This window comes from Jaculus jaculus, chromosome 8 (assembly GCF_020740685.1).
Source record: "Jaculus jaculus isolate mJacJac1 chromosome 8, mJacJac1.mat.Y.cur, whole genome shotgun sequence".
NCBI classification, from domain to species: Eukaryota; Metazoa; Chordata; class Mammalia; order Rodentia; family Dipodidae; genus Jaculus; species Jaculus jaculus.
The window spans coordinates 68,809,398-68,836,893 of NC_059109.1; the positions used below are offsets into that span (position 1 = coordinate 68,809,398).

Here is a 27,496-nt window from a genome sequence, read left to right on the forward strand (position 1 = left end):
TAATATTTTCCAAGTCTCTTTCATTTCCTAAGCCAAAAAAAATGTAGGTTTCTCTCTGTGACTATTTTACTTCGTTCTTCCTATGAGTTCTAATGAATATCAAAATAAGAGTAAGTATTATGGGCTCCTAGAAACCTATTTATCTTACTGATTTCCAGGTTTTTTGGACTATTGATAACGCAGTTTCAGATGTAGGAAACTGGGACTATTTTCATGCTTTAAGGCACTAAAGAGAACAGAATTTCTAGGTTATAGAAATCACTTTTTGTTTTTACCAAATCATTAATGACCAAAATTTGTCCACATCACAAATTCAAGAATACAGAAAGGAAAGCAATGACATTTGCCACCATCATTATTAACATTATGTTGCTGTTTTTTTTTTTCTTTTATACATGTACAAGTGTGTATATATAGCTCTTATTCATTCCTTTCATTTAAAAATACACTATATTTTTGCATCCTGAAGTTTTGTTTCATAGTTTCTTTTGGAGATTTTTATAGTTCAATGTGTCCGGAGTTGTGTGTTTTTTTGGTAGCCTCATGATATTGCTGGAGTCTCTTTAGATGTGAAATGTGCCCTATGATCTATGATGGCCCCATATAATGCAATGGAGATAGAGTCTGAAGAACATAGGCTTTGGAATCAGGCATATTTGGAGTTAAACGCTGGCTCAGTCATTTGCTTGTTGTGTGGCTACAAACATGGTACTTAAGCTTTTTGAGACTCAGCCTTCTAATTTATAAAATTTGCATAATAATACATCCTGCCTTCTTAAGGAGAATTATTATGAGGATTAAATGAGATGGTGTTTGTAAAGTACCTCACACATAATTGATGTCAAATGAAAGCTTATCCCCATCATTTTTGAATTAATTTTTAATTCAAACAGTTTGTCCCTTGGATAAACTGTTAACATTGGGCCTTGAGAACATTTCCTAAACTAACCCTGCATTTTATGTTTGTCTCTTCTTTGATAAAGTTTATAAAAGACCATGTTTAAAAGATGGCTTTAAATATCATGTCATGTGATACATTATTAAAATAATGAAGTGAGCAGCTGTCATATTTCAATGAACTTAAGAGTTATAGATCAGAAAAGTGTCCTAGAATTGTTATTTTACCTGGTCATTTTAGGACATCCACATAGGTTGATACCTCCTTTGTGGAACTGTAGACAATGAGTGTTAGATTATCTTGTGTTTTCTGTACTATTTTGGAATAAACCTACCTAGAAGCTTACACCACTGTTGTGATTCATCTGTCTATCACATTAGGTCTTTTTTTTTTTTTTTTATCTCTGCTTCATACCTACCAGTTACTTATTCCCCAGGATTTTTCATTTCAGAAAGAGAAACTTTGTTGGCTAAGCCCACCACTACTGTTGCTGTTCGGGCAAAGATTTCATGGCAGACAACTGCATGAGCAGCTGGTCAGTTTACATGAGAGGGACACTTGTGTCAAGGACTCCTTACATCAGTCAGCTCTGGACTGGCATGAGGCAGTTTCTGCTAGAAGGAACAGTGTAGCAGGTACTGATTGACCTTTCCATTGTAAGAACTTTGCAGTAACTTGGCTAGAACTTATTGGCCCATTATGGGGATAAACAAATATCTCAGTTTTTGGAAAAGTAAATAGAAGTATGTGAAAGAAAATGATCATGAAAGATGAGGTCTTAGGGATGACAGCCACCCAAAAGGATCTTCATGGAAGTAAATGACTATTTTTACCTTAACTAGACTTCCAGGCTTGTGAGTTGCCAGTGAGAAAGTGCAGACCTGGGACAAGCACTATAAGAATTTAATGGAAGTTCTAAATTGTAGAAAATTTCACCTTGTTTGTTTGTTGTTTTCAGCTTTATTTATTTGCTTTTATTTTTGATTATCATGAAAGAATAAAGACTGGTATTGGCTAGTCACTTCTTCTTGATTGAAGTGTTTCATCCTGGAGGGAGACTTTAGAATGTTCCCAACTGAAACATAGGCTCATTAAGCCTGGGAACATTCAGGAGCTCATTAAGGCTCAGGAAATAAACAAGGCTCAAGATATATACCTCACAAGTCTTAGAAAGTTACTAAAATTTGTACGATACACAAGACCCCTCCCCAATGTTATATAAAGAGAACTGTTTTAGAGGGGATGTTCTCCTACCAGCCAAGCTCCTTGCAAGTGGTTTAGTGAGCTCCAGAGGTGCCGCTTCTGTGAGGAGTCGCATGCGCCTTTGATGATGCATTGAATTGTTCGTGCTCCTGTCATAACCCTGCAATATCAACTAGCTTCACTAAAGTGGCTTTGGTTATATTCTTTTCTTTGGTCTGCTGTTGCCCTATCAGCAGTGAATAGGTATTTGCTTATGTCTTCTCAGGAAAAGTTAATGCACTTTGGTATTTTATCATCAGGGCAATAAAATGTCAGATCAGGGTGACCACACCTAATATCATTTAGTTTTGGAGTAGAAGCATTCATAAAATATAAGACAGTTTTCTATAAGCACCAGATGAGAAGAAGAAGAAATAATTTAGGTTGTGGAATGCTGGAGGAGGCGGTTTGTCATCTCACCTGGCTTGAGAAGAGCCTGTGTAGTCCTTCTACAGTATCCCCTGGGGAAGTAATGTAACTTTTCATGGTGAAATTTGAAGAGACTTTGGTAAAGATACAGATATTTCTTACTTTCCTGTTGTGTCTTTTGCTTAAACAAGATGGATGATCATAAGACCAGTGTGACTGAGTTAACCATGTGATCAGTGGCCAGCCTGATGGCCTTAGTTGGCTTTTGATTTACCAAATCTTAAAAATTATTAGTTAAAAAAATGAATGGGAATGAATGTATTAATGAGTGTGTCACTCTTGTTTGTTACTAGGTAAGTGTGATGGTCTTTTCAGCAATAGGGAAGACCTTCAATATAAAGTATCTGTCCTCCTTTAAGAGATACTCAAAGGCCTGATCTTAATAGAGAGGAAAAGATTCTACAGATTAATAACAACAATTGCTTCATTTTAAAATACCTACTAGTGACAATTAGTTATTATTGATAAGGACCAACAGATCATATTTGTTGAGCTCCAACAGAGCCAGTTATTCCAAGCAAGAAAACCTGTTCAGTTATTTTTAAACTGTTATGTAGATAAAGCCATCTTACTATCTGCTGCACTCCTTCCCAAACGCTTTTGATCAACTACAGTAACTGTGTTGTTACTGTATGTTATAAAACAAGGGTTTTCTTTTTTTACTTTAATTAATTAATTAATTATATAGAGAAAGAGGAACATAGAAAGAGAGAATAAGCATGCAAAGGCTTCCAGCCACTGCAAATGAACTCCAGACCCATGTTCCCCCATGTGCATCTGGCTTATGTGGGTCCTGGGGAATTGAACCTGGGTCCTTTGGCTTTGCAGGCAAACACCTTAACCCACTAAGCCGTCTCTCCAGCCCACAGGTTCATTTTCTAAGTCCATATGGCAGGAACAATTCTTCTTTTCAGAACCTTCATGGCTATTTGCCTATTGTATGTTTATTAAATGAGGTGTTTTTAATGTACACTACAAGGATATATGATTCGGTGCCATTAAGTAATATCTTAAGGCTTAACAGATAGTAAGAATAGGGATAGAGTTAAACTCCTATCTCTTGTGCCTTCTCCAAACCCTCAGAGTTGGTCCTAAAATAAGCCTTTGTGGTGGTTTAATTCAACTGTCCCCCGTAAACTCATGTGTCACCAGCTGGTGGCGATTCAGAAAATGGAGCATTTTGAAGGAAATATATGCATTGTTGGGGGCAGACTTTTGGGTGCTATGGCTAGTTCCCCCTTGCCAGTGTGTAGCACACTTTCCTGCTGCTGTTGTTCACTTGAGTTGGCCAGGAGGGGATGTCCACCCACTGTTCACCCATTCTTTCCATAAACTGCTCTTGGCCAGGTGTTTTCTGCCACCAATGTGAAGCTGACTGTAACACCCTTATTTTCAAGTAAGTGGAGGCTTCATGGAGACTCCACAATGGAAAATCCCTAGAACTGACATTATGTCAACATGAGGTGTCAAGGGTGTCTAACATAGCTGCCATCCATATAGTCCAACATCCTTTTTAGAAACCTGGACATTTGGAGTCATCAGGTACCCTCACAGTAAACTTTTGTTGCCAAAATAGTACCCATTTCATCTTTATTTATTTTTGTCAGTATTTGATTTCAATGTTCACTCATTTTCATGTTTATCAATAGCTTACATTCACTAAAATAGACATATCTTGGTGGCTCTTTATAACTACCACCCCCTCTCAGATTAAGTCTTAGATATAAAAATCTCCTTTTATCTCAGAACATTCCCTATCCCCCTCCCAGGGTAAGTTATCAGTATCTGTCACTATGTGTTAGTTTTGCCTGGATTTTATGTTCCTTTTGAAATCTATGTAATATAGAGGGTCTATATCTTGAATTCCAATATCAAGTGTGTGAAATTTTTATTGTCCTATTATTTTTCACTGAATTACTCTTTATCTCAACCTTTTTCTTTGTTTTAAAATATTTTTATTTACTTATGTGCAAGCAGAGAGAGGAAGAGAGAGAGAGAGAGAGAGAGAGAGAGAGAGAGAGAGAGAGAGAGAGAGAATGTGAGAGAGATAATGGGTACACCAGGGCCTGCAGCCACTGCAAATGAATTTCAGATGCATGTACCACTGTTTCTGGCTTTATGGTTCTGGGAAATTGAATCCAAGTCAATAGAATTTACAGGCAAGTACCATAAACCTTAAGCCATTTCTCCAGCCCTCAGGTCTCATTTTCTATGAATGGCAGATGTCACAGTGCATTTAATAACACCTTTCTTTAAAAATCAGTTCAGGACTATGCAGTGTTTATAGTCCTAGGGAGCATTTGTACAGTGCAGGACATCACGGAAAGAGGCATACAGCCTGGTCTTACCATGATCCATACATTAGTGAACCATGGCAGTGCCTGATGGAATATTAGTGTTTCTGCCAGTCTGTCTCTGGTCAGTGATTCTATCCCCAGTGGCATCAACCAAAGTCCCCAGTGTTCTCTGCTTCTGCTCATCATTCCTTGAAGATCAATTTTCATCCTTCTTGTCTCATGCACAAGAACTATCTAGGTCCACCAATACTCTCAGCAGCTTTCACACTCCTCCTTTCATGAGCACACAGGGCCCTTTCCTATGTTCTCCTACACAAATCTAGAACCAGACACAGGAAATATGGAGCAACTGCCACAAACCCCTTGTCTAGAAACAGCCCTTTCCAGAATCTCTCCTGCTGATGCTGAGCTGAGCTGCTTTTCTTTGGTCTCAGCTCAGCAGTACAGGCACAAATTCTCCTGCTGTCACATCTACACCTGAAGTGGCTATTACCATCCCCATTCTTCTCAGGCTAGAATTTGGGTTTGAATTGGAAGGAAGGCATTACCTCAGGAACCCATGGTTGCCTCTTACTTTCTTATAAAGATTCCCTTCCCTCTCTCTCTCGTTCTGGCCTAAGTAAAGCTGATTCATATTGTTATCCAGTTTCCTGTCTATTTTTTGACATAAACTTTATACCTAGATGCCTTATGATTCTAGATTTTGAAGCTTGGCGGAATGGATTCTTGGTATTTCTTCCAAAATTATTGTCTTAGTGTAATGTCTCAATAACAATTTAGAAATTCAGAATCCAAGAACTGCCTCTTTCATCCTGAGCCAGCCTATGCTTAGGAAATACTTAAAGGCTGTGGGATATGGATACAGAAAGTGAAGTGGTGTGTGAGGTTTTCATTGTAATGAAAACCCAAGTTATAACCAGAGTCTAACTTTCATTGTTTTTGTATTAGCTACTGTGGCAGTTTGAATAGATGGCCCCCAATTTAGTCAGAATCTTATTAAAGTTTGTAATTTAGATCTGCAACCACCTGGTAGGAGGAAGTGTCACTGGGTGGATCTTAGGGTTCAGCCTTAAGGTGTGGTGGTGGATTTGGAATTCTAGTCTAAAGACATGAAAAGTGCTGGAGTTCTTGTAATGTGCTTGCTTGGTTTTTGGTGGTGGCTTATGGCTTTTCTGTTTGAACCTGTGAAAGTGAGGCAGTTTCTTCTGCCATTATGGAACTTCCCACTACCTTCTATAAATCCTTTCCTCCATAACTATGCTTGGTCTGGAAGTCTATCTCAATGATGTAAGGCTGTCTACTATAGTTACTTTTACAATGCTGTCACCAAATAGCTGACAGAACAATAATATTCTGCCTTGCCCTTGCCCTTGCCTGAGCTGAATCTCTTGCCACAGTTGCACTCCATACCCTCTTAATTTGTAGACCACCTGTATCTTTTACTGTGTCTAGCTAGTCTGCTATAGCTGCCACCATATCTCTGGGGGGAAGAAAGTACTGTTGGTTACCTGAATGTTTTCTTTCTTTTCTTTTTTTTTTTTTTTTTTTTTTTGGTTTTTCAAGGTAGGGTCTCACTCTAGCCCAGGCTGATTCAATTCAATGTGGAGTCTCAGGGTGGCCTTGAACTCATGGCAATCTTCCTACCTCTGCCTCCCAAGTGCTGGGATTAAAGGCGTGTGCCACCACACCTGGGTTGAATGTTTTCTAAATATACCAAAGCCTTGGCCTTTTTCCTCTACTCCCCCTGTGAGGTCAGTCTCCCTCTGCAGGTGCCTGGCATCTCACACCTGCCCCACTGTAGTAAGTAGGACTTTGACAGATCTTAGCTCCTTCCTGTTCTGTCTTGTTCATATGGCTTCCAGGAACCATCAAAATGTTCACTAAGTTGCCAAGACTGAAAGGAGGAAAAGATCACTAAGTGTATGGATCCTGAATATCTGAGATCTTCTTCTTTTTTAAAAAAATAACCATTTTTTTGTTCTCGTGATTTCCCTGTATATCAGTAGATTCCTAGTCACAGAGTGGGAATCACAGGATGCGACCCTATACCTCTCAAACTTAAAAATGACTATTGTGGCATATTGTTGAAGAATTTAGGTAAGTTAGAGAACCCTGTCTACACCTGAATTTATAAGACCTCTTCAGATTCTCCTGACATTTTGATAGCTCCACAGTATAGGTTACAACCTTAGTTGAAGAGTTAGCAAGCAGGAATCTCAGATAATTTCTCACATTTGCTAGTTGAATGGCTTGGAAAATGCCCTTAAATCTGAATTCCCTATCCTTCTTCTCTACAAATGTTAATGTGAATGGTTCCTGTTTTTATTTGTTAAATACAACTTTCCCCTGTGCTGAGGACTAAACCCAGGCATTTGTTCTTGCTAGGCATATTCTCTTCCACTGAGCTAAATTCTCAACTACTTTAAATACAGTTTATACAAATAATATTTATGGGTTGAGGAGAAGTCTTTGTGGTTAAAGCACATGTGTGCAAAGCCCAAAGACCTATGTTTGACTCTCCAGATCCCATGTAGGCCAGATGCACAAACTAATGCAATCATGCATCCAGAGTTTGATTCCCATGGCTGAGGCCCTAGTGTACAAATTCTCTCTACTCTCACTCTCTCTCTCTCTTGTTCATGCTTACTCTTGCATTAAAAAAGGCCAGTATATTGGGTTTGTCTCCAAAAAATAATATTTATTAAATGCAGGAGCATATAAAAATACACAGGTCTTAGTACATTTAAGTATCTGGCAAGTATTTTAATCCTCTACTTCTCTTTCTCTTCTTTCATAAGACTTCTGTAGTAGATATTTCTGGAAATAAAAACAGGACATAGAACCTGCCTTTGAGGTAATATACTAAACTGACAAGAGCCCAAAACAATGTTATTGGCACTGCCTGTAAGGGGCAAGTGAGTTGCACTGTGGAGCCCAGGAGGGATGGACTTGATTCTGTGTTGTTAGAAATGCTGACAGGAGAAATGGTCTTTAAGAAAGAACTTCATAGAGAGATGGGATTTCTCTACACCTTTGCATCTCCTCCTTTCTTCAGATAGAGTTATTATCCAGAATTTAAAATTCCTAGAGATGGAAAAGTTTCCCGGTCCAGTCTCAGCTCTATTTGTCTTTGGTTCTCTTGAGTTGGCTTTGTCCGCAGTTGGATGGATACCAGGAAGTCACTCAATTTTTCCTCCAAATTCAAGTTGCAGAAGAAAATGCCACATGGACAAAGCTTTTTATTCACTGGTCCTGGCTCACAGAAATTCTAGAGTCCACCATTAACTGTAACAGCTCTTCCTTCCTGGTTAACTTTTTGGATGTTTGTATATATATATTTAAAATTACACATATGTATATGTTTTGATCATACTTACCACTTATTACCTTCTTTTGTTCCCCTCCTAGTCCTCCTGAACCCCTTCTTATTCCCAACTAGTCTATCTCCTGCTTTCACAAACTCTTTTTGTGATTCACTGAGTTTAAGTAGTGTTGCTTGCATTAACACCTTTGGGGATTATTTACTGGAGCATGAGTAATTTATTAGTGAGTACACTACTGAGGAAAATGACTTAGTAAACAATTAACTGCCAACAGTTCCATGAGGAAACTGGAGCCCCTGAGTTTCTCTCATATCCTTGATGGACTGTTTATGGCCCAATATTCTCCAGGTTTTATGGTAACCATAGCTGCTGTGTGTTCATGATTGCAGCAGCCACATGTCCAGAAGACAGTATTTTATGGCTTTCTTCCTCATCCTCTGCTCTTTCTTTTCTTTCTTCCATGAGGTCCCTTGGGTCCTTGAGGTGGCGATACAAATGTTTCCTTAATGTATGGGACGCACTTTGATCAGTTAAGAGTCTCTGCACCAACTGCCCTCTACTTCAAATAAAATAAGTTTTTCTGACCAAATCTGAGAGCACCAGTAGTCTATGGATATAAGCATCCTTAGAATGAAGTTCAACATGTCCATTTAGCAACACAACAGAGTTCATTTTGGCTTACACTTTCAAGGAAATTTTCAGGATGGTGCAAAAGCATGGTACTAGCAGCCAGCCATCTGGACATTACATCTCCATAAATACTGGATTTGGAGCTGGATTATATCATCCCAAATTCCACCTCCAATGACACCTCCTCCAGCAAGGCTCTATCCCCCAAAGCAGTAAGCAACTATTAAAGGACAGATTTACTAATGTTTCTGTGGTAATTTTCTCTGAATAAAACATTCCCTCTTGAGGAGTGGAAGGATTCAAGGGGTCAAGGAGTCTGAAAAGGCTAAAACTTAAAATATCCCCTCCTCAGGTTATAAAAAGAGTAAGCAATTACTTGAAGGGAGACTCTCCTACCTGCATTGCCAATCTGCCTACAGGTTGTACAGGAGCTCCAGAAACTCAACTTTTATAAAGCGTCACCTATACTGGGTGGATTTTCTGGTGATGCACCTGCCTTTGAGTCACCCACACTTTAAAGCAACCCTTCATTTTGCTCTGTAAATAATCCCAATAAATTCACTGTTTTACTAAAATTAGTTTTGTTGCAATTTTGCTTGGTTCTGTCATCTGTGTCCTGTGTGAGTAGTTTTTATTTTTGTCTCCCCAGGCAAAAAGTTTCCTGTGGCACTATAACTGCTAGATATGTCCATTATGCAAATGACCTATGAGCCAATTAACAAAAGTGTTACCTTTAACTTCAATAACTATTGAAGTATAAACAAACAAGGACTGTATGTAGTACTGGGATTTTAGTTTCTGAGATTAGAAGCGGAGGGAAGGTTTGGGTGAGGATAGTGACTAATGACTATCAACTTTTAAATACCTTGATGCGGAAAAAGTATCTGGAAGGGGAAATTTGGCATAATGTTTGGGTCTACAGATTATAGAGGTTATTAAAGTTATTGAATATTGTACTTATGAGTATGTGACCTAGAAGTCTGAGGGAAATCACTGTGTAAAATCAATCAGATAATCAAGTTTAAGGGGAGGGCATAAGGAAGAAAGAAACAGGAAAAGGATGTTGAATGAGAAGGAAAGCATATTAGTTATATATGAGAAGGATGGTAGAAAAAGATCAATTTTAATGTAGGTGGAGAAACATATAGAACAATCTCAAAACATAACTGATAAATCTACAAAGAGACACATATGAAATAGTGGAGCTTTAAAACAGGTACTGAGTACTGAAAAGGGGGAAATACTAAAAATGACAAAAGTGAACCATAGTGTACCAGCAAACAATAAAAGAAGGCAAAGTGTACTACAAGTACACTCAATAAAATAAATGCATCAGTCAGAATTTTTCCATGATAGGATGGGTTTTAAATTTTTAACTCCTCATGAAGTTTCACTTAGCAATTTGCACTGAGCAAAGATATAATTTGCACTTCCAGTTCAAAATCTATAAAACCAGACTTAGAGTATCTAATGCCCCAGGAGAATTCAGACTGATGGCCTTGTGAAATGAATTTTTAGCCCACTTGTGCTGATTTGAGTTAGTTCCTGCTTTTGTGCACTCTTGGCCAGACTTGGCTGGTTTAGTGCTGGGTGTGGGAAGGTGAGTAGGAGACTGGCTTCAGCTGCACTCTCGTTGTTTCTGGTGCTAATGCATGGGGAGGAAAGAATGTGAGACATGGCCTGGTGGTTCCAATATCTTCTTCAGCTTTTCTTGATCCTGCAAGGCCAGTGTGTATGTTTGGGGGGTGGGGTGGTGGAAAGCTCTTTCTAGCACTTAAATACACTCATTTGAGCTGCACATTCAGATCTGGTTGATTTTCATGGCTCCCACTTGCTTCCTGTGGGAGGTCTCACTTGGCTTAATAAGTTCATTTTCAAATCTTTTCTCTTGCAAAAAAAGAACTTGTTATGTATTATCTTGACTTTTCTTTCTTTGGGTTTCCTTGGTAAGAGTTCTAATCCAACATCTTACCTTGAAGTCTCTTTCCTGGTAAGGCATGCAGAGAGATCTTAGCTCTATTAGATTTTTGTGCCTGCTCTTTTTTTGGTGTTTGCGGGTTGGTGGTAGTTTTCCTTTCTGCATGGAACTGTAAAAGGTAGCTAGCTTCTTCAGCCACAGCTGAAACTTCCCTTGGTTCTGTAAAATTGAAATAGATACTCCCATAAACATTGTTTGGTATGATGTTCATCCCAGCATCCTAAAGCTGTCTACTGTAACAATGATTTCAAATGCATAAAGTGTTATTCAATCATGAAGTTCTCATAGTCTCATGAGGATGATGATATAGAAGTAGGTTGTGGTAGTTTGAATATGATAGTTTGAATGTATAGGTCCATAGACTCAGTCATTTTTTATTAAAGTACTTGAGCCTCTAGCAGGAAAATCCCTGTGCAGTGGTATGTCACGGGGGACCAGTCTTGGAGTACAGCCCTAAAGTGTGTTGGGGATATATCTGAATCCAGCCCTACTAGGTGTGTTCAGAGCAGTTTGAACTCTGGCTGTTTGTGCTTGATGGTGATGGTTTTTCTCACCTTGCTATGCTAATAGATGATGGAGTGAGCCAGCTTCTTATGCCATTGATGGAACTTCCCCTGGATGCTGTACACATGATATAAATCCCTTTTTGATTGATTGTTTGTCCCAGCAATGTGGATCTGACTTCAACAGCAATTTGATACCAGAAGAGTGGGGTTGTTGCTGAGATGAATCTGACCATGTGGCTTTTGGGGTTTGGGAACTTGTGTGATGGAAGAATATGGAAGGGCTTGCTACTTTAGACTATAGAAGCCTTACACTATGGTAAGACAAATTTTATGGGCTATTTTGGTGAAAGTTCTAAAATGCTAAATGCAGTGAGAATTCTGTTTGGAGGCTTGGCTTATGAACTTTCAAAGTGGAAAGAAAAACAGCAGAGGATTTTGTTGGAACTTGGCTACTGGCATAAATGTTGGTTGCATTATTCCTCCCATACCCAAAGAGTTTGGCCAGGTTGGATTTAAAAGTAATGAATTGGGGCTGGAGAGATGGCTTTCCACCCCCTCTTTCCAAAAAATTCCATCAGCCATTGTAGGTGAGTTTTAAGTCTGCTTCAGTAATGAGCCCTTAGGAGCCTCTGGATCTCTGCTTTGGTAGATGTTGGGTATCTTCAGTGTCTGTCTCCTACAACCTTGTGCTCATGATCAGGAACAGCATGGAAACAGTCCTCTTGCTCATCTCTCCAATTTCTCTGGATTCAGCTGTGGCTTGGCTGAAGTGGGAGGGGTAGTTTATCTCCTTCAGTCTTGCTACCTTCTAAAGTAAAAGAAAAGATTCTCCAATGGAGAGTGAAGTCATCATAGTTTAAATGGAATAAGAATCATTAATTTAAGGATAATTTGATATATGTAACCCTTATTTAAGTTAAGTGTCAAGCTTAAATCTCAGATGAAACTTGGTACTTGAACAGTTTTAAAATTGGTGAAGCTTATGGGGGTCTTTGAAGTTGAACTGAATACAATTATCAGTGTGAAATAGTCATGAGTCTGTGGGGGACAGATACAGAATGTGGTAGTTTGAATGTGATAGTTTAAATATGTGGTCCCTTAGCTTCAATAATTTTTGATTAAACTACCTATTTGAGCTCCTAGCATGAGTCCAGCCCTACAGATATGTTCATAGCAGTTTGGGTTCTGGCTGTTTGTGCTTGCTTGCATTTTGTTTTTGTTTTTGCTTTTGTTGTCATTGTTTTTTGTTTCTCTCTCTCTCTCTTTATGCTGATATATGATGTAATGAGCCAGCTTATTATCCCATTGATGGAACTTCTGCACAATCTAAGGCTGAAATAAATCCCTTTCTTCCTATAAGTTGTGTCTGGTTGAATGTTTGTCCCAGCACCATGGAGCTGATTGCAACATGGGGTATGAGACCTATTCAATGCTTTTTACAAATTAATGTTTTAATTCCATAAGTGCTACTAATTTTGGAAGTATAAGTAGAAAATCAAAAGATAGAAAACGTTTGCATAGTCTTAGAATCACGTCTTGAATATTTTTCAGGAATATGTAGATATCATGAGCCCATTTTCAAAGAAAAACTATAGAATATAATCACAGAAAGAACTAAAAGATAAAGACCAAAATATTAACATTTCTTATCTCACTTGTGTCATGGATCTTAGGGCAAATTATGCTATTGCAGAACACATGCCCCAAACGGTAGGGCCTTACAATAGTGTTTTTACCTTCATTGTCCTTCATAAGGTTCTTCATTCCAGAATGCAGGTTGATGAAAAATCCCTGGCTGAAAAAATGTTTCCTCATATTAGAAGCAGGAAACAATGGTAGAATTATACAAAGCCTCTGATGTCTTCCAAGGTGGTTCTCATGCACGTTCCCATCACACTTAACTGACAAAAGTGAATGATCTTTGAGATCATGGCTGTCTTATTCCTCATGAGAATATGAAACACATAGGTTTGGATGGCACCTTACAAATTAAAAATCACTATGCCCATTTTAACCAAGTTAATCATTACTTCCTGTCACCTAATATTAGTCAATGTGGACATTTCTTAATGACTTAGTGACTTAATTTTGCTGTTTCAATCAGGAACCCAAATATAGTCTATACTTGCTTAGTGTTGCCAAGTCTAAAATCTCATTTTCAAGCTCTTCCATTCTTTCTCTTAAATATACTTAGCAGTATATTTAAGAAGAAATATAATCAGTTGTTTGGTATTATGGTTTCCTATAGCCTGTATTTTGCTGATTGGAGTGTGTGTGTGTGTGTTTGTGTGTTGAGGCAAGGTCTCACGTAAACCAGGTTGACTTTGAGCTCACTGTGTAGCTGACAATGACTTTAAACTTCTGGTTTCTCTGCCTTAATCTTTCCAGCCAGTTCTAGGATTACAAGGGTATATCACCATACCTGGCTTATTAGTTCAAAGGATGGAACCCATGGCTTCAGGAATGCCAGGAAGCACTCTACCAACAGAGCTATATTCACAGCCCCATTATCGTATTTGTAAAATATTTTTATTTTATTTATTTATTTTTGAGAGAGAGAGAGAGAAAGGAAGAGGCAGGTAGAGAATGGGCATACAAGGGCCTCTAGCCACTGCAAATGAATTCCAGACTCATGTATTCCCTTGTGCATCTGTCTCATTTCCTAGGGAATCTAACCTGGTCCTTTGGCTTTGCAGGAAAATATCTTAACCACTAAGCCATCTCTATGGCCCCATGACTGTATTTTCATGACATCATTTAACATGCTGTAATCTCTTTCTCATAAACTGCTGACTACATCTAGAGGCTTTACCTAGAGATAGAGGTTGGTGGTCAAGCAGCACTTGTCAGGCACATGCTGTGCCCTGATTTCTATCCCAGCACTCACAAGAAATGAAAATCTAGAGATTGGATCAGATTCAATGAACAGATTTTTAAAAAATATTTTAATTTTATTTATTTCTTTGAGAAAGAGAAAGAGGAAGACAGAGATAGAGATAGGAGAGAGAGAGAATGGGTGTACCAGGGCCTTTAGCCACTGAAATGAACTCCAGATGCATGAGCCAACATGTGTATCTGGCTTATGTGGCTACTGGGGAATCAAACCTGTGTCTTTAGGCTATATAGACAATTTCCTTAACTACTATGTCATCTCTTCTGTCCAAATAGATTTTTAAACTCAGTACACTGTAAACATTTACCATATGATTGAATATCATTTTATGTTTTTTATATGACTATACAGCTCTTGACTGTGTCAAATCTATCATTTTGTTAAGCTTATTTCCTAGTTTGGGGGCATTTTCCTGGTTTCTAACTTGATTTTCTAGTCCATGCAACCTACTGATAATCATCCTTATGGGCTAATCACTTTCTGTTTTGTTAGTTCCTGAGGATGGTAGATGCTTGTGCAAGTTTCCTCACTGATGCCTTGAATCCAGAAAACTGTGTAGGAATACTGAGGCTGGCAGACACACACTCCTTGGAAAGATTAAAAAAGCAAGTTCAAAATTACATCATTAAAAACTTTGTGCAAATTATGAACTCTGAGGAGTTTCTTGAACTTCCTGTAGACACCCTATATTATATCTTGAAGAGTGATGACCTTTATGTCACTGAAGAGGCTCAAGTATTTGAGACTGTAATGAGCTGGGTCCGGCACAAACAGTCTGAACGACTCTGCTTGCTTCCTTGTGTGCTTGAGAATGTGCGCTTACCACTTCTGGACCCATGGTACTTTGTGGAGATGGTTGAAGCAGATCCTCTCATCAGAAAGTGTCATGAGGTCTTCCCACTACTTCAGGAAGCCAGGATGTATCACCTTTCTGGTAATGAGGTGAGTTGTAGGTAAGAAATGAGCAAGGTAAGGAGTTCATCAGGGATTCTCAAAGATGCAGGTGAAGCTGGCTTACAAATCATATGACACTGAGTAGAACATTCTATACTGTTCATAGTTTGAGTCAAATAGTTTCAAAGGCTTTGTATTCCTGATTTTATATATATATATGTACATATATATATATATAAAATAGTGTTTTACCTTCATTGTCCTTCATAAGGTTCTTCATTCCAGAACCCAGGTTGATGAAAAATCCCTGGCTGAAAAAATGTTTCCTCATATTAGAAGCAGGAAACAATGGTAGAATTATACAAAGCATATATATATATGGAGAGAGAGAGAGGTTGATGCTGCATTTTCAGATAGCTGCTGAGAAGATTGTTAGAAATGGAAACCCTTACCACAATGACTTTCCTATCCTACCTTTTTCCAATTGGTTAAGAAAAAGAGGCTTATTGGACATGATGCCTTGTCAGTCACCTTCTATAGGAATTCTACTTCCCTACCTTCCCTACACTGTCTGTGATTATGGTACCTTAAAGGTACAAAGGACCTGTCATGTCAATGGCTCACTGAGAAGCAGAAAGGGAAAGTGGCTACAAGCAGAAGAGTCATAAAACATGTAGGTGGCTTTGGTTTACAACAACTTGCTTTTGCAATGGCTACAACAGACCTTGTTGAAGGTGGTGCTATCATCATCTAATTGTCTTACTTCTGGGGCCTAAGCTTCCAGCACATGAAAGTTAAGGGACAAACTGAAACCATAGCTAAACTTAAGCTCATTGCACAAACAATCTGAATCTATTACTGTCTCATGTCAGAGGAAAATACCCACCAGAAGCAGCTTAAGGAAGAAAAAAGTCTATTTTCAACAAAGTTTGGAAAAATCTATTATGGAGGGGAAAATATGACTGAAGCAGACATCTGTCATCACATCATCACATTAGCATGGAGGAAGTAGAAAAAGCAATGAGTGTTTAATGATTTGCTTTTTCCTTTTTATACAATATAGGAACACAGCCTGTGGGATGGTGCCACTCACAGTTAGGTGGGTCTACCCGCCTAGTCTAGAAAGATCCCTCACAGATACGACCATCAATTTTTAAAAATCTTTTATTTATTTATTCATTTGAGAGAGAAGGAGAGTCAGGTATGGAGAAATAGAATGGGCATGCCAGGTCTTCCAGATGTTGCAAATGAACTCCAGGCACATGTGCCACCATGTACATCTGGCTAACATGGGTCCTGAGGAATCAAACTTGGGTCCTTTGGCTTTGAAGGCAAGCACCTCAACTACTATGCCATCTGTGCAGCCCCTGACCAGAGTTTTGTTTCCATGGTGGTTCTAAATCCTGTCAAGTTGATAATCAGAGATTAACCATCACACAATCTATGCCTTATAATAAAACATTTTTAAACCTTTAGGGACAGCCTTCAAATAAAAGATGATAGGTGGACTGATGTAGGAAGCCTGTGAAATTACATTAGGTATATTCCATACTAGCGATGTGGACCTTAGACACTGGGTATAATAATCTTCAGACAACTGCAGACAGGGCCAAATATCTGCAAATTATTGAGTAGGGACATACGGTGACTAAGAAAATATTTTACTACTTTAATATTAGGGACGTAAGAAGCAGAAACAAAAAATACCTAGTATTTAGGAAGTTTAGAACATTGCATATACAATTGATCAAGTCTCTAAACACTGAACTGAGATGTCTTGTGCAAAATTGCTATAGTAAAACATCTTCCCTTCTGTTTTCAGGGCCTGGAGTAAGTGGTGGGACACATAGTATACTAATAGTATATGAATAGTATAATCTTGAAAAAGTTATGTAGCTTATCTAAGCACCAGTCTCCTCACCCTGAGCTCTTTTTTCCGAATTCTATGAATACTGTATGTACAGAACTCCTTAGGAGTCCTGTTAAGAAATTTTCTTCCTTAAAAAATTTGGTGATAAGGGCTGGAGATAAGTGCTTGCCTGTGAAGCCTAAGGCCACATGATTCTCTCTCTATCTAGATCCCATGCAAGTCAGACACACATAGGTGAGGCAAACACAAGGTTGAACATGCCTGCTAGGTGGCACAAGCATGTGGAATTTGATTGCAGTGGCTGAGCCCCTTGCATGCCAATTCTCTCTCTCTCTCTCTCATGGGCACTTTCTCTTCAAAAAATAAAAATAAACAACAACAACAACAAAAAAAGACAAAAACAACTGGTGATAAGCAAAATCTAAGAGATCATGAAGAAATGAAATCCCAGGATTTAAGGCTTCAGACCCGGCAAAAGAGAAGCACCAAGTAAAGTAGACCTTGTCTTCTTACAATAGCAACGAAAATGGCAGGTAACATTGATTTTGTACTTATCATACAGCAGACCCTAGGCTAAACAAACTCCATAAACACACAAAAGAACAAAATACTCACTCTGTAGATTGCATAGGTAATAAAATAGAGATTCAAGGAGGTAAAGTCACATGATCATACAATTTCAGATTTAGGAACTGGGATTGCCTCCTGTGTGACTTCTCAACTTGAACAATGCACCATCATGTTGATTTCTCACTGCCTACTTGCCCTCCATCCTCCACTTTCCAGATTATTTCAGAGCGCACAAAGCCCAGAATGCATGAGTTCCAGTCTGAAGTGTTCATGATCATTGGTGGATGTACGAAGGATGAACGATTTGTGTCAGAGGTAACCTGCCTGGACCCCCTGAGACGCAGCCGGCTGGAGGTAGCCAAGCTCCCACTGACAGAGCATGAACTAGAGAGTGAGAATAAAAAGTGGGTGGAGTTTGCATGTGTAACATTGAAAAATGAAGTCTACATCTCAGGTAAGTAGGAGACTGGTGAGGAGCTAAAGTATAGTGCTCTGCATTTTTCTGAATGAATGTTAACTGCAGGAACAAGTTCTATACGTGATACTATGTGGTGGTGGGGATGGGGTCGAGGGTCCATCTGTTCCATATAGGCATTCAGGGACCCAGGCTCCTTCTATTTTGTGATATTACCATTTACCACACATGTCCTTCCTATAGAGGAAAGAAACAGAGTGAGAACATACATCTTCTCTATAAAAACTTTCAGCCTGGCAGGACCACAAGGAGGGAAACACAAGATGATAATCATAATCAGTCACATATATCATTCTGGAGATGGCTCAACAGTTAAGGATGCATGCTTGCAAAGCCTTCCAGCTTGGGTTTAATTCCCTAGTACCATACAAAGACAAATGCATAAAGATATATGTCAATTGCAGCATCAAATTGCACTGCTATGCCCATACTCTCTCTCTGTCTCACACACACACACACACACACACACACACACACACACATTTTCTTATTAATTTAATTAAAATTACCTTCTAATTTTCCAGCTGGTTAAGGATCTAGCACCCTTGTCTGGCCTCACTCTCTGGTTCCTGTGGGCACAGACACTGAATCAGGCTGCCACTGTCTCCCACCCATCCAAGCTCACAAAAACCTTCTCTGAACACTGTCCTCTTAGATGCCTCTTGTTTTGCACTCTGGAAGAACTGAAGTGGCACAGCACACAGCCTGGTACATTATCCCGAACCTTTCTCTGCCCCTTCTTGTTCCCCTGTGCTTGCTTTATCCCCAAACCATCAGACCACACACACCTTCAGTATTTCTCATGTCTCACCTTAATGAAAGTTTGACTGAGGACTTTGGGAACTTGGGGAAATGAGAGAGAAAGCTGTGTATCTGGAACATGGTAGTATTTTAAATGCTTTCTATATTTTATAGGTGGCAAAGAAACTCGGCATGATGTTTGGAAATATAATTCTTCAATCAACAAGTGGATTCAGATTGAGTATTTAGACATAGGCCGCTGGAGACACAAGATGGTGGTGTTGGGTGGCAAGGTCTATGTAATTGGAGGTTTTGATGGCTTACAGAGAATCAATAATGTAGAGACCTATGATCCCTTCCACAACTGCTGGTCTGAGGTATGGGAGATGATTGCTGTGAGTAACTCCATTGGTATTCTTATTTCACAGTCTAACAAAGCAAGCACTTGTCTATCTGACTGACAACTAAGCCCTCACAGAAGGTAACTTGGTGGCTCTGAACTTCCTTCTCCTAGAAGCATTACTGGCCTCAGCATATCTGAGGCAGTCTCAGTATCATTGCACTTCCAGGTGTTAAGACTTTGTGTGGGCACTGTCCTGTACTGGCCAGTGGCCCAGCCATGGAATGGGGGCATGAAACTTCCATAAAATGGTAAAGAGACCTCTCTGCCTGAATTTCAAAGTTATTCTTAAATTCGTAATTTCTTTCCCATTATCAAAATATATTCTGCCTTTGTAAACAGTAAAGCATAGTCATTGTAAGCACAAGTAAAGATCATCAGGTTACCATGACATCCAGGCAAGATCTGTGATGCTGAAAAATGCTCTCCAGGAGCAGTTAACATCTTTAGAGCATGTGCTCAAGATCTTCTCTTATCATCAAGTCCTATCACAGAGTTGTCCCATGGCACAAGCAGTTTTCTAAATGGACGAGAGACTCTTAGAAGTCCATTTCAGTGTCCTGAGGCTCATCATTTTAGGTTTCATAATAACACTTCTGAGATAAGTCCAAAATCTGCAGTTGTCCCAGAATGTCAGCTTCTATATAACTTCAACTCTTAGGCCAGCTTCCTTGATATAACAAGAATAGTCAACATGGCACTTAGTAGGCCCTAAATGAGTACTTTTGAGTTAATGAACATGGGTACACATACTTGATAAATAATTTCCTTCCAAAATTGGTGGTTTAATTTATTTTTTTTATTTTTTATTTTTTTTTAATTTTTATTAACATTTTCCATGATTATAAAATATATCCCATGGTAATTCCCTCCCTCCCCACCCCCACACTTTCCCATTTGAAATTCCATTCTCCATCATATTTATATCCCTCCTTCCTGACAGATAGAGTCAGATAAACTGGTGGGGATAGCCCAACACACAGGTTGCCCTGGCTTGCCTGGAGCCTACAGGGATGGTGGGCTTTGATTCTCTCTCTGCATCTCATAGGGAATCATGGTGTTGTCAGGATTAACACCCAAGACTATGGGTGTTGCCATTTTATTCAAAGCATTCCCAAGTGTATAAATATGTCTTGTGAGTCTCTCAAGTAATCTGAGTGGAATGGTTGATTTCTTGTGCCTATGTTTCTACAGGCTGCACCCCTCCTTGTCCATGTCAGTTCTTTTGCAGCTGCTAGCCACAAGAAGAAGCTCTATGTAATTGGGGGAGGTCCTAATGGAAAACTGGCTACAGATAAGACTCAGTGTTATGACCCTTCAATCAATAAATGGACTTTAAAGTCAGCCATGCCAGTAGAGGCGAAATGTATCAATGCAGTGAGTTTCCGGGACTGCATCTATGTTGTTGGTGAGTGATAGCCTCTTGTCTCGCTATCTGCAGTCCCTTACCCATGTGGCCTGGTGGGAGATAAGATAACATCTTCCTCATGAGAACACATGGGTGATATGGATGGGGTTGAAAAGGAAGAGGTGATGGTTTGGGCTTTAGCAGAAACAGCTACTGAGAGCATGTGGATGTTAAGGTTCAGGAGAGAATCCAGAAGTCATTTCAGGAACAAAGCTGTATTGTTTGGGATCATGGGAATATCTCTCTTCCTCTTGCTTTCAGGGATCTGAAAAATTGTGTTTGGTCAGAAGGAAAGTCTTACCAGGTTGTATATAATTGTGAGGAATGGTAATGGTCAGTCCTGACTACTCATTACAATCACCAAAGAACCTGTGTCTTATTCCCAGACCAGTGGAGTAAAGGATGTCAGAGAATAGTCCAAATTTATTATTTCAAAGTTCAGGCAATTTTAATGTACAGTTAGAGTATAGTACTTCTGATTAAAGAGATGCCAAGAAAATAAGAACCTTCAATGATTAATTAAAACTAGTCACAGAAGGCATTTGGAGGTAAAACACTGGAACATAGTAATGAAAACATTTTTCTCCTCTGTTTCAGGATGTGTGTGTGTGTGTCTGTGTGTGTGTGTGTATGTGTTTGTGTGTGTGTGTCTGTCTGTGTCTATGTGTGTGTTTGTGCATGTGTGCATCCATGCATGTATTTATGGTCAGGGATTGCTTCTAATTTAATGTCGAGATGGCAGCGTGAGCTGGTGTCCCAGATCTTGCTCAGTCTACCAAGAGATACCAACCCTAGATACACTTAGTGATGGAGATGCATGGCTGCTAAAAGCCTCCTCTGACCAGTGCTTGATATCCATGGTGCTTTGCGTACGTTATTCCTGCTGTGGTCTTTGTTCTTAGAGTATCAATCTTAAAGTGGCAGAGCTGAGATCTGGGGCAGGTTACTGAGGCATCAACTAGATTTTGTTTTATTTTTTTTTTCTAGCCAGGTAGTCTTAAGGTTAATTTTTCAGTATTGGTAACCCAAGTATTTGTTATAACCAAATTCATACCTGGATACTGTGTTTAAGAGGTGCTGTGACATATCTCCATAATGGCTATTTGCTACCGCTGGGGATTCACTGTGGCTTTATGGGAAGAAAATCACCAGTCTTCTCTTTCTCTGATGAGATGACAGATTTGACCTAATGAGAAATGGAATTATTGTGGTTAATGGGGAAACCCAGAAGATGGTGGCATGCCACTGTGTACCCTCTTCCTCTGCAGGTGGCGCTATGAGGGCACTCTATGCTTACAGCCCCCTGGAAGACAGCTGGTGTTTGGTGACACAACTGAGCCAAGAGCGAGCCAGCTGTGGCATCGCACCCTGCAACAACAAGCTCTATATCACTGGTGGACGGGATGAGAAAAATGAAGTCATCGCCACTGTGTTGTGTTGGGACCCTGAGGCCCAGAAGCTGACAGAGGAGTGTGTCCTGCCCCGGGGAGTATCGCACCATGGTAGTGTCACTATCAGGAAGTCATACACTCATATCCGGAGGATCGTGCCTGGAGCAGTGTCTATGTGACTATAGGGGGACCCTGTAAGATACTCTTGGAGTTCCTGAGCCTCCCCAGGTTCAACCTGGGTCCAAGGCCTATGACTCACTCTAGGTTCCCTAGAAAGTTACAGGTTTGTGATATATGAAACCAATCAGGAATATTTGTGTGTCCCACAAAGCAGGGAAGGCAGAAAGAAGGGTAATGTTTAACATTTATGATACACCTATCTCTCCTGTCTTATGCCAGGTGCTTTGCCATGTTAGTTAATTTAACCATGGTAATGAACTGACGTCAGCTATTACTATTCCAGTCTCATAAGTGAGGAAATGAAATTTTACACAGGCTCACACACTTGTCCCAGATCATTCAGAAAGCCTCTACCTAAGTCAGGAGTCTAAATCAAGGTCTTTCCATTTCAAAGTCAGAGTCTTCCCCATCATGCTGCCTTGCTCCAATGAAGGAAAAACAAAAACAAACCCCAAGCCTGGAAGGTTTCATTATCCACTGAACCTGCTAAAAGATCCTCTCAGTAGGACAGAGGAAAAAAGGTGTTTATTTTTCCATTATTATTGTTATCCTTTGTATATAAACCATAAGGAAGCTTGTCTTAAAGACTTTGTAGCCCCTTGTCAAGGGCATTTCATAGGCTCTTCCACTGGTGACATCTGCAGGGCTGTCTGGAAAGGTTTAAAAGGCCTGCTTGAGGTATGATGGGGTATTATGGGGTGGCTCTCTCCTTAGGATCTGCATCTATCTGAAAAAGAGAAGCAGATTCTCCAACAGAGAGTAAGTTAGCACCAGGACAACTGAGATAGCCCTTACTTTTTATATAGAGAGTTTAATAGGTGTAGGCCCACTTGTAGCCCATGATTGATGGTAGCTTGATATTGAAGAGTGGGCTTATGTTTGGATATGGTTCTGACTTGTTTCCCACCTCCAGCTATGGGGTCCCATACAACTGAGGGGATCAGTTAACCGAATCAAGAGCAGTTGGTTCGCTACCATGGCTGTGTGCCACTATTGCACTTGTGTGGGCACCATACCAGGTTATTTGCTGCTAAGTAGGTTGGACCATGAGTTGCTTGGGCAGATGTTGGTCGTGTCCCCCAGTTGCCCATATAGCACTTTCTGGCACTAGACACACTGACTGTCTGGGGACTGACTCTCTCCTGGCTTCCAGCCATGCCATTCCATTTTACGTGTCAGCTGCCTATGGTGTCTTCAGCAATAGGGTCTTACCACTAACCTTTGGTGGGTCATCAAGTACTCTGACAGAAATCTGTAATTCTTTTAGAAAATATTGTAGGTTTCTCTGATCAAAAGCTTATAGTGGGTGATAGCCCCATGCTGGTACTAGGAGTTACAGGTCAGTGTCCCCTAAGAAAATGAGGAAAAAAGGTAACTAATATATAGGAATTAGAGAGGGGAGGAAGAGGGAGAGGGAAGGAAGGAAGATGTAGAGGATTTAGGTTAGACTTGATCCTACCCTCTCCAGTGTCTTGTGGTTCAGGTGTTTCCTGTGAGGGCCTGGTGAAGGTTCAGCCATTTGGTCTGCCTTTTAGGAAGTAGAATTTTATGGTACCATTGCCGTTTGGGTCTAGATTAGTGTTTTCCACCCCTTAGATGCCCTCCCCTCCCTCCCCATCCCTCCTAGTGTCTAGTCTATAAGATGCTTGCTGGGTGTGTAAGGTATCTTGGGTAGATTCAGGTTAGGTGCTGTAGATGAGGGAGACTATGTGGCGATTTTTTTTCTGTGATTGGGTAAGTTCACTAAGAATGATCTGTTCCAGGTTCAGCCATTTTTCCTCAGGTTTCATTGTGTCATTTTTTCTAACTGCTGTATAGAATTCTATTGTGTAGATATACCACATCTTAGTTATCCATTCTTCAAGTGATGGACATCTGGGTTGATTCCAGGTCTTAGCTATTATGAATTGAGCCACTACAAACATGGTTGAGCAAATCTCTCTGGCCTGTGGTTTGAAGGTGTTAGGGTAGATGCCCAGTAAGGGAATAACTGGGTCTGATGGTATTTCTATAGTCAGCTTTTTCAGCAGTCTCCATATTGCTTTCCAAAGTGGTTGTACCATCCTACATTCCTACCAAAACTGGATGAGTGTTCCTGCTTCTCCACATCCTCTCCAGCATTTATTTTCATTTGACTTTTTTAATGTTTGCTATCCTTATCGTGGTAAGGTGGGATCTCATAGTTGTTTTAATTTGCATTTCTCTGATGATTAGGGATAATGAACATTTTCTTAAGTGTGTGTTTGCCATTTGTAGTTCTGCCTCTGTGAACTGCCTATTCAGCTCCTTACCCCATTTTGTGAGTGGGGTGTTTGACTTCTTACTGTTTAGATTTTTGAGTTCTTTGTAGATTCTAGAGATTAGGCCTCTATCAGTTGGATAACCCACAACTATTTTCTCCCATTGTGTGGGTAATCTATTGGCTTTGCTTATTGTATGCTTGTCTGTAAAGAAACTCTTCAGCTTCATGTGATCCCATTGGTTTAGTGGCTGCTTAAGATTGTGAGCTACTGGGGTTTGGTTCAGGATGTCTTTTTCCATTCTTATATTATGGAAAGTACTTCCTAAATTTTCTTCCAGTAGTATTCGAGTTTCTGGTCTTATATTGAGGTCTTTCATCCATTTGGAATTGACTGTAGTGCATGGTGAAATGTGTGGATCAAGTTTCAGTTTCCTGCATATGGTTATCCAGTTTGTCCAGCACCATTTGTTGAAGATGCTATCTTTTTTCCAGCCAATATTGTTCAGACCTTTGTCGAATATCAAGTAGCCATAGTTGCTTGACCCAAATTCTGGGTCTCCAAGTCTATTCCATTGGTGTATACTCCTGATTTTATGCCAGTGCCATGCTGTTTTTATTACTATGGCTTTGTAATATAGCTTTAGATCAGGTATGGTGATGCCACCAGAGGTATTTCTATTGCTGAGGATATGTTTGGATATGTGAGGCCTTCTGCATTTCCATATGAAATTTGAGATCACTTTTTCTATCTCTGTGAAGAACACTGTAGGGATTTTATTTGGAAATGCAGTAAATCTATATATTGCCTTTGGTAGGATTGTCATCTTCACAATGTTAATTCTGCCTATCCAGGAGCATGGGAGGTCTTTCCATTTTCTCAATTCCTCCTCAATTTCGTTTTTGAGTGTTTTTATATTTTCATTGTATGGATCTTTCACTTCCTTGGTTAATGTTATTCCAAGGTATTTTATTTTTTTGTTGCTATTGAAAATGGGACAATGTCCCTTATTTCTTTCTCTATATCTTTGTCATTTGCATATAGAAATGCTACTGATTTTTGTGCATTGATTTTTTATCCTGCTACTTTGCCATCATACCTAAAAAGGGCCCTGGCTGAAACTAAGGAAAATTGGCGAAACAAGCAAGGGTGCTGTTTTCCTGATGAACCAGATATCAGCACAAGGGGGAAGGAGACCAACACAGAGGAAAATCAACACTTACCAAATCAGAGAGCCAGAGCCCCAGAGGCTCCCAACATCTCATCACTGAAGCAGACCAAAAATGAACCCAACATGGCTCAGGGAAATTTTGTGGAAGAGGGGTGGAAAGAATGTCAGAGCCACACGTTGGGTCATGATATACAGAGACATTTATTGTACCAATAACTGTGGGCTAACTCCACAATGCACGACCTATATACCTCAACATGGAGGGGCCAATGGGGAGGGGGTAGGTCATGGATGAGCCTAATAATGGTGCCAAACTGCCTGAACTTGCAGAATAGAAAACTAATAAAAAAACAATAATAAAATAAAAATGTAGCCATTACTTAGTCTAACCAAAATATAAATAAATAAAAGTCCTGTTTACTTTGAAACAGAAAAATCATATCCTACTTTTTTCCTTCATTAAAACTTTTTTTTTTTTTTTTTAATCACAGGATGGACCATTTTGGACTAGAACTGTCACAACCAGACAGAATTACATTTCCTCCCCATGGTCTGGTATCTTGGCCTCATAACATCCATCTTTGTTTTCTGTTCTTTTACACAGACCTTTTGGTTTAATGAAGAATATTCATGGCTTGGATTTTAAATCACATTTCCAGTTAAGGATAAATTCTAAGCTACAATAGTAAAAGAGGTCCATGAAGGCTGTTCAGCATCATGTTTGGGCCACTCACCATCCTGTTGCAGATTCAGGTCTCAGGCTGGGTTTGGGACTACATCAATTGGTCCTTCTCCCGCTGTTTACATTAGGTCAAGGAAATTACTGCCAGAGGGTGTTCACTGATTATCACAGAACATCATTAGAACAAAGAGGAAGCTACATAATCTTGCTTTTCGTTAATGAACAGAACTTCCCAAAGATAGGGTCAAAAACTTCCCATTGTCACATCAAAGGAGGCTCCCTGTACTTCCAGCAGCACCAACTCAGCTGTGGCAGCCATGTGGTTTTCCAGGGTGTTGGAAAACTTGATAAATCTCAACTCCACCAGCTATTATTAACTCAGGCAGGTAGACCCTTTGATCATTTTGGGCATCAATGTCTTTTTAGGTGACAATTTTTTACATAATTTTTGTTTTTTTGCACAGTATCCTTCACCAGAAGGAAATTACATTTTCCTCATATTATTTGGGGTTCCAACAACTGGTATAAATGCTTGAGGGCCAGTATTACATAGCATTTGGTACCTGGTTGTATATCTTTAACCCTATGTGACCCTATGATTTACCTCATTCAGTAGGTCAGTGACAAGATCAACTCTCTGTTGAGAACCTTGAATATTCTTTAATTCATCACATTTAGCATTTGAATTTTCTTCTTTGGCTAAGCCTGCTTTGCTTTCTTCTCTTAGTATTCCATCATCTTTACTCTTTGGACTTGTACAAGATAACCTTCCTCAATGTTGAACTCTTCTTCTGCCATTGCATCTGGTTTTTTTCTTTCTCGTTGGCTTCTTGTTCTATGAAAGCTATCATGTACTTAATCTGCTTCTGTGTGTTAGCCATGGCAAAGAGATGGTAGCCTGGCAGGAAAGTAGCTCAAGTTTACACTTGAAGGAGTGGCAGAATATATAAAAAAAAATAACACCTATGGTTTTGTTTTAATGAAAATATCTTATCACTGTTGGATACGTCAAAATTGATGGATGCTTCTGCATCATATTCAGGGATTTGGGTGCACATTCCTGGGACCACATCTCAAGGGCGCTTAGACTTCAGGATCCTCTTAATCCTTTTTATGTGAGTTTTACATCCATTTGCCTTAGTTTCGACCCAAAGGACAGAATCTTCCCTTTACTCAAAGCAAAGAGCTTTCAATTGAGCACATTGGAAATGCATCCTAATCCTTGAGGTGTAGAAATGGGTTAGGAGATTGTGGTGGTTTGATTCAGGTGTCTCCCTC

General features: G+C 39.6%; 1 protein-coding gene and 1 pseudogene across 1 annotated transcript in view; one reads left to right on the plus strand and one right to left on the minus strand.

The window, feature by feature from the left end:
* The window catches only part of Klhl6 (kelch like family member 6), a 64,544-nt gene extending 41,914 nt beyond the window's left edge, over positions 1 to 22,630 (plus strand). Inside the window, 5 exon segments of the mRNA XM_004670146.2 lie at positions 14,689 to 15,138; positions 17,747 to 17,984; positions 18,921 to 19,123; positions 20,341 to 20,554; positions 21,823 to 22,630. Coding sequence (XP_004670203.2) covers positions 14,689 to 15,138; positions 17,747 to 17,984; positions 18,921 to 19,123; positions 20,341 to 20,554; positions 21,823 to 22,124 — 1,407 coding nt within the window. The 3' untranslated portion in view covers positions 22,125 to 22,630.
* A 3,832-nt stretch (positions 22,631 to 26,462) lies between these two features.
* LOC101595991 lies at positions 26,463 to 27,099 on the minus strand (annotated as a pseudogene).
* Positions 27,100 to 27,496: the final 397 nt, after the last annotated feature.